Source organism: Zophobas morio, unplaced genomic scaffold, assembly GCF_036711695.1.
Source record: "Zophobas morio isolate AGI-343-1 ecotype UQ-CSIRO unplaced genomic scaffold, CSIRO_AGI_Zmor_V1 ptg000382l, whole genome shotgun sequence".
NCBI classification, from domain to species: Eukaryota; Metazoa; Arthropoda; class Insecta; order Coleoptera; family Tenebrionidae; genus Zophobas; species Zophobas morio.
Genome location: NW_026972486.1, coordinates 85,810 through 94,297, shown reverse-complemented (window position 1 = coordinate 94,297; position 8,488 = coordinate 85,810). Strand labels below are relative to the sequence as shown.

Here is an 8,488-nt window from a genome sequence, read left to right as displayed (position 1 = left end):
TTGGTAGAATAACTTACATATGAGCAAATTATTACAAAAAGGAAAAAAATCAGCGTTGAACCTCAATAGTCACACAAACGCCTTCCCTTTCCAGTGCAATTTTCAGCTAAAGAGTAATAATAATAATAGTAATAATAATAATGAAAAAATAAAAGTAAATAAAAATAATAAAATTTAAGCAAATTTCTGTAAACTACAGAAAAGCACGTGACATAAAATTAAACACTGCTACTGGCTACTCATAACACGCGAAAAATTTTAGCATAGCAGCTCCTGTTCTTTCTAGCCACGTGAATATATATTTAAAATTCTTATCGGTTCTTAGTAGTATCCGCGATTTCAAAAGGGCTTTCTTATAGACTCTTAATATTAAGTAAGCGCACGATTGGTTTAAATTTAAATATTACGCAACAACAACAACCACAAAATAATAATAATAATAATAATAAACTTCAAAAGTTTTAAGACGGCCATCATTTTCTGTATCAATTCTGTGGAAAAGTTCTTTAATCTAAATAAAATATAAATATTTTATTATTATTATTTCTTTGAAAAACATTCTTTTAGTAAATAATAAATATAACAATATTATTAAAAAAATATACTTTGAAAAATATCAATAATGTTATTTTTACATATAATAGGTAGTTCCTCCCAAAAAAATATATACAATAATTTTACTTTTCAAGGAAAAAGTTATTGATATTAAAAAAATATATTTACATAGAAATGTGATTACTATGAAAAGAAAAAAAATTTATAATAAAAATAATAAAAAAATATTATTATCACTTTTAAAGGTAAAAAAAGTTTTTTTATTTATATATACTTTTATACAAAACATTATTACTATTAAAAAAAAATTCTTCTAATAAATAATGTAACCACTGAAATTTGTATTACTGTCATAAATAAATAAAATTTTATTATTATAAAACATGAATGATAAACTATTATTACTTTTATAAGAAAAAATGTTCTTTCTATAAAAAATAAGTATATAATATTATTTTTTAAAAATGTAATATTTTCAAAGTAAAAAAAGTTCTGATAAAAAATATATATAATATTATTAATATCACTTTAAAAAAGAAATAAGTTTTTTTACATACATAAAAAGAAAAATAATATAATATTTTTATTCCTTCTATAAGAAGAAAAGTTCTTTCTATATGAAAATATTATTATTGTTACTTTCGAAGAAAATAAAAATTTTAATAAAAAAAATATATAGCATAATTATATTATTACTTTGAAAAAGAAAAAAGTTTTAAAAGAAATATATTATTAATATTACTATTATAGATAAAAAAGTTTTTTCTATAAAAATATATAAAAACTAATTATTACTTTTATAAATAGAAGTTTTTTTAATAAAAGAAAGTAAAAGAGTTATTACTTTCAAAAAGAAAAAAAGTTTTCTATATGAAAAAAAACCTAATTAAAAAAAATTATTAATACTTTCCAAGTAAAAAGAGTCCTAATAAAAAAAATATTGTTAATATTATTACTACCAAAAATAAAAAGTTTTCTTTAAAAAAAAAATATATAAAAATTATTATTATACTCAAAGTAGAAAAAGTATTTTCTATAGAACATATAAAAATGTTATTATTACCTTCAAAGTAATAAGAGTTCTTATAAAAAAATATATAATATTATTATTACGGTTCTAATATAAATAAAATTATTAGTATTATTACTATCAAATAATAATTCTTTTAATAAAAAAAGTAAAGTAGTAAAAAAAAAAATGTAAAAATTATCTTTATATAAAAATATTATTATGTTAACTTAAATGAATAAATAAATTACTATTTATAAAAAATAAATATAAAAATTTTTTATAATTTTTAAAGTAAATAAAAAGTTGTAAACTTTATAAAAAATAAAACTAAAAAAACTTTGTACTTTTTTGTTTTTTACTGAAAATAAAAAGTTTTTCTACATGTTCATATAAAAATAAAATAAAAGTTGACTCTTTGAAACTTTTTACTTTTTATTTATAATTAAAAACTTATAAAAATTTATATATATAAAATAAAATTTTACTTCTTAAAAACTTTTTATTTTTTATTAATAAATAAATAAATATTTACTTTTTTTATACAAAAAATAAAAAACAGTAAACTTTTATAAAAAAGTTTTAATATTTTTTATAAATAAAAAACTTTCAAATACTTATCCTAAAGTTATAACAAAAAAATTTCAGACTTGGAAAAAAATATAAAAAAACTTTTTTGTACTTTTTAGTTACTTTTTGTTTTATTATTAGAAAAAAAAAATTCCTGCTTTTCCACCTTTTTTTTTTACTATTAGTTTTTTATTATAAAAGAAAATTTTTAATACTTTTTTTATTAAAAAAAAGTTTTTCAACACTTTTATATAAAAATTTAACAAAATATATTTTTTTATATAAAAATCTTTATATACTTTTTTCCTTACTTAAAAAATAAAACTGAAAAAAAAAAATTATATACTTTTTTTTACTTTTTACTGATAAAAAAAACCTTTTTTTCTTTCTCAAAAAAAAACTTCAAAAAATTAGAAAACTCGATAACGTGATTCTCATTGGCACATTCCCGCTAAAAAATTCATTAATATTCATGAGAGCCCAACAAAAAAATTCTCATTGGAGTAATAAAAACATTGATTTTGGTTAATGATATTATAAAGAAACCAAGAAGGCACAGAATAATAATAATAAATAAAAGTAGTATACATTTTCATTAATAAATTTATAGAAATTATTTAAAAATATAATAAAGTTTAAAAATAATAATAATAAAAAGTAAAAAAAAAAATTATATAAAATATATAATAATATTAAAAGTTAATTATAATATTGCCTTAAAAAAGTCTTAAAAGTATATATATATAAAAAAGTAAAAAAATATATTTTTTTAAAGTAAATATTATTAAATTTATTATTATAATAATCATAAGTAAAAGTAAATAAATAAAAATAAAAATATTATTAAGTTTATTATAATAATAAAAAAAGTTTATTAAGTAAATATAATAAATAAAAGCAAAAAATACTTTCATATAAAAAAATTATAAAACATTATAATAAACTTAAAAATAGTACATAAAAATAAACAAAAGTAAATAAATATATAATAAAATATTATGTAATAATAAGAAAAGTTAATGAAGTATTAAAATATAAAAGTAAATCCTAAACTTCTTTATAATAAATAATTATTATTTTATATAAATTATTATAACAAAAACTACATTAAAAAATTTCTAAAGTAAATAGTAATAAGTAAAAGTGTTATATAGACTATTATTTATTTCTTTAATATAAGTTCCTAAAAAAAATAATAGCAAAAAAAAATTTACATGCGAACGTTAATAAATAAAACTTTTTATAATAAACTTTTTTAGTAAAAAAAATAGTTAATAAAAACTTTATATATTTTTATTTCAGTACCAGTAACTCCTGCGCGTAATCCGCTGGAAGATCCCAATTATGATAAGCTGTGAGGGCCTTTTAAAAAATAGTACTAAACTTTTTTTAATATAAAAATATTGAAAGAATTACTTTCTCTAAAGTAATAACTCCAGAAGAATCAATATCAATTCTATTAATATATATTTAAAAAAGTTTACATAAAGTTTGGAAAGTTAAAAAATATATAAATATAAAAAATATAATAAAAAAGTATATAAATATAATTTATATAAGTTTGAGAACTTTAGAAAAATTATTTAATATAAAATATACGTAATAACATATAAAAAAATAAAAGTTTGTAAACTTTAAAAAAATATATAAATAAAAAAGTTCGTAAACATAAAAAAAATAACATATAATAAAAAATACAACAAAAATATATAAAATAAAAAAGTTTGTAAAGTTCAACAGACTTAAAACATAATAAATTCTACCACTAATTAATAGTAGAGCATAACAAAAAATTGTTATTAACAAGAGCCCGATCAAAAGAGATATTTAATATAAGCTATAACGAGAGTAGGCGACTGGTAGAGAAGTATCATTACTCATTATTATTAATTCTATTATCACAATAATAATTATTAATACTAGGGTTGAAGTAGAGACGCTATAGGAAATCACTCAAAACTACGCGTACTGAAGCTGGAAACAACAAAATAAAAAAAAAGTAAAAACTGTGAAGTTTCGAAGTAATAAACTAAAAAATATAAAAAAATGAAAATATTAAAAAAAATTTTAACCCTAAATTCAACCAATAAAACTTTACTTTGTATTGCAGCCAATCACAGTGTTTTTAAAAGAATAAAAGAGCAACCAAATTAACTTAATAATGGGCCTTTTTAAATATACCGGCAGGTTGATAATTAAATTATATGTTTCACGTGGGAAGACCCACTCAAAATTGGGTAAATATGGTATAAAAGTTTTTCTTAAACTAATTTAATTAAAAAATTTCTATTAAAATTAAACTCGGAAATTTAAGTAAAAATATCAAAAAGTAAAAGTAAAATTAAAAAATTAAAATAAACAGTCCACAATAAAATAACTTATAATTAAATATAATAATAAGTTATTATAGTTTTATGTGCTTACTATTAACATATAATTATTTAGTTTAATAAAAAAATAAAAATAAAGATATATAAATGTATATTTATAAAAACTATATAATACTATAAATAAATTTATGAAAATACTTATAAATTAAAAGTCTTTTATTTAAAAATAAATATAAGAAAAAACTGACTAGAAATCTAAATAAAAATAAAATATTATTAAATACACTTTTAGTAAAAATAAGAGTTAACAATTTAAATATTAATTATTTGTGAGAGTTAACTATGATTTAAAGTATTATAAGAAGGTGTAAATATATAAGTGATAATTAATAAATCCTAACAGTATATTCATTATAAGTAAAAATAAGTATTAGTACAAAATAATCACCAACAGATGTAATAATTTTAAATTAAAATTTGCTTAAAAAATATTTAAAAACATATTTCAAACTAAATGCTGAGCTTTTATATAACGTAAATATTAATTATAAAATAAAGTAACGTTTTTTAAAAAAATATAGCAGAAAGCATTACAGATCAAACAAAGTACGAATGATCCATTCTAATTCTTTTGTGGGCTTATTCGAGTCAATGGATAACTCTTTTTGTTTAAAAAGTTCGCTACTTTGCATACTATTTTTATATTACTTAAGCTTTGTCCATCTAAAATTTTTAAAAAAATTAAAATTAAAGGTAATAAATAATTTAAGAAAAGTAAATTATGTAAATAATATAACTGATTAAAAGTTTTAGTAGATTAATAACGTAACTGTAGTTAACATTAAAATATCAACTCCAAACAAAAAAAGGAGTAATTATGTACTATAAAAAATTTTAAACCTTAAATTATATATAAGCAATAATATTTATTGATATAAAAAATAGTTACTTATATATTATTAGTTAATAAAACTTTTCTGATATATAAATAACTTTTGTTTAAATTTAACCAAACCATCATAGTTAGCATATCAGCTAGGAAGTACTAAATTTTCCAACAATGCACCCGCACGTGGCCTAAAAACTGCAGAGTATTATTTTCATTATCAATATTAAGTGTTGTTGTTATTGTACATTATTATTATAGTAAACATAATAATAATTAGAATTATTTTATAATAATAATTATAATTATTGTTTTCTGTTTCAAAGTTTTCAACTTGGCCATGACAAAAAAGTTTATTAATAATCCTTATATAGCGTCTTTTGTACTTAGTGTGATTTTTGCAAATTTTCTACTTTTTCAAAGCATTAAGAAATAGTTTATTAATAATACTGTTACAACGAGGCGCAGGTAAGTCGTGCTCCTAAACAGAGATTATCGGTATACAAGGGCAAATTATTAAACTTTTTTCATACAAGGAACTTGAAATAGAAAGTATGCAAACTTTTAAACTACTTAGTGCTTACTACAACACTATTCACTGCAACAATATTATATAACTATTGTAAAAAGAAAAAGAAGCTTAGCTTGCAAAAAGAAATAAAAACAAAAGTTTTTTAGGGTAAAACTTAAAACAAAATACTCTATTTTTACTGAAAAATAAGTGTTTTATCGAAATAAAGTTATATATTTTGCTCAAGAGAAAAGATACTTAATTATATTGTAATGCAATACCTTCATTTATTCATTAAGCATCCCTTAATAAGTGTTTATAGTGTCATTGATCCTTGGGCATTGCCAAACCAGTATATTAAGAAAAATTTTTAAAAAAAAAATTTTGATAAGGAAAAAGTTAAGGCTTTAATTAAAAAGATTCACCTAAATGAATTTTATAATTATATATGGAGCCTATTTTTTCTAATAATAGCAACTAAGTAGTAAAAAGTTGATAACACCCCTCGAACTTTACTTTTAAACTTTTTACATAATGTTGCAAGCTTATGTAGTAAAAGTTTTAATATAAAAAACAGTAGCATTGCTGCACTAAGATGGTAATATGTCACAGTTTTACATGTTAACAGCATTATTAGCTTCAAAGGGAAATATAGAGATCATTACTTCTAATACAACGATATTTTAGTAAGGTTTTTGCCTTAATCATGTCTTCATGATGTAAATTGTGGTAATTACTACAGTATAAATACTTGTGTAGTAGAGTTCTTTGAAGGTAATTCCAACTATTAAAGTAATTCTGCAGTTATCGGGATAGCTCAAATGTGATATTTTATTAATTTTGAGAAAAGTTACTCGTTAATATTGCTTTAGTGACTTATTAAATATTGTATACATAAAAATGAGAAAAATATATAAAAAATATTACTCTTAACACAGAATAGATGTCGATATCTCTAAAGGCCTAGTAATAATTATCGATGATATAGACTTACATTGGTAATCATATCTATTACTAGTTAAATGAGCTTTAGTGAGGAGTCATGGTTAGTGCTCACTTAATTAAAGTAAGATTTAAAGATTGCGTGAATCTTGTACGCAAGAGCCAGTTATACTAATTAATATGTTAGTAATATGCGCCTGTGAGCAGCGTATAGAAAAACTTTAAAACGACGTACTCAATCAAGATATTTTTTCTCTCGGCTATAGTGCCAAGTTATTTAATGAAAGAGTTCCGCTCCTACCCCCTTTTATTATATAATTACCGCGCTATAGTAAAATCGGTAGAACTACGCGAAGTGGAGGTTTAGAGTAAGATATAAAATATTAATTAATTGGTACCCTCTTGTAATCGGTTGAGTTTATTAACTCTCTTTACTAGCATGGACAGGCAGCTTTGAACTTAATAACGAATTTTCTTATAAAACATCTTGCAAACTGTAACAAGTTAAATACGTAAAACCATCATACCGAGATTGAGCGGTTAAAAGTAATAGAATGAAACAAAAATAAATAAAAGGAGTTGATTTTTTATCAGTTCTGTATAGCTTTTATATATAAAATTTAAAAATTTTTTTAGGAAATTAAAAATGTACGGGAATATTCTTATATGCATATTATTTTGAGTTTTGATGCCTTATATTCCATTACAAGGCATTAAAGCGCATACGCAAGGTGGTGGGTTCGATCCAATTGACGCCTATGCTTCTTCGGTCATTAATAAATAATTGCGTAAATAAACTCCCCCTTCCTAAATTTCTAATAAACTGCGCATCTTAGAGCCGCAGGACCCAACGCACATGGAAGACGGGGGAAATATTCATAATTAAATGGCAATGGAGGCTCTTTCAAAACTCTCGGATCGTCTCCAAGGTGGAGAGAAAGGAGTTACTGAGGACATAAACCAAAACTTTTACAAACTGGGCTCAATTCTCCAAGGCTCTTAACTCTTGTTGCAACCTTTTTAACAACTTCCACTCCAAAGAATGCTTGCCCTACTTGTCGTTGCCGTTGCTGAATTTGAGTGCGCCAAAACCGTTTGCTTGATGGATTGAAGAAACTAATCTGCGAGCGGCGAGGCCTTAATTTGGTGACCCCGGAACCCACAACACCCCAAAAATAAATTTATACCGGCGCATTGGGAAAAAGCTTTTGGTGCACCATAAGCAATTGTGGGAAATAAAGTTACGTAACCTACTGAAAGATAACGATGACGGTTGCGTCTCTTTCGGGACGTAATTTTAGGAAATAAAAAACCGAGCGTGTTTAATAGTATCTGCTTTGCGAGAAGGCAACTTTATGGCGGGAAATGATGCTGACTAGCGACACTCTTGGTTGATCACCTCGCTACTCTATGTGCTTCATGCTTATTTTAGTTGCATAGGAACTGATTTCTGAAACTATCTTTCTGCTGATGCCGAAATAAAGCTTAGAACAATTACCACCGTCGAAATCATGAAGTTTATTTAAGCTTTACCGAGCCCGAAGACACCAAGACCATCATCTATGTCAGGTAAAGGCCTATCTGTCTCTTGTCTGCCGTTGGCAAAGCAGTCCTACTACGCCGCTTGAAAGCGTTTGTTGACTGAAGACACGCCTTGCAAGAGTTTTAATTTGAATTTCGACCAG

General features: G+C 22.3%; 1 protein-coding gene across 1 annotated transcript; it reads right to left on the bottom strand.

Annotated features, from left to right (window-relative positions):
- Nucleotides 1–34: 34 nt before the first annotated feature.
- On the bottom strand, nucleotides 35–5,156 carry LOC135120484 (uncharacterized). The gene is made up of 6 exons (XM_064044792.1): nucleotides 5,059–5,156; nucleotides 3,551–3,590; nucleotides 3,440–3,496; nucleotides 2,511–2,585; nucleotides 452–511; nucleotides 35–106 (listed from the first exon to the last, which is right to left on the bottom strand). The coding sequence occupies exons 1-6, from the start codon at nucleotides 5,154–5,156 to the stop codon at nucleotides 50–52; spliced, it is 387 nt and encodes a 128-aa protein (XP_063900862.1). The 3' UTR covers nucleotides 35–49.
- Between the last annotated feature and the right edge of the window lie 3,332 nt (nucleotides 5,157–8,488).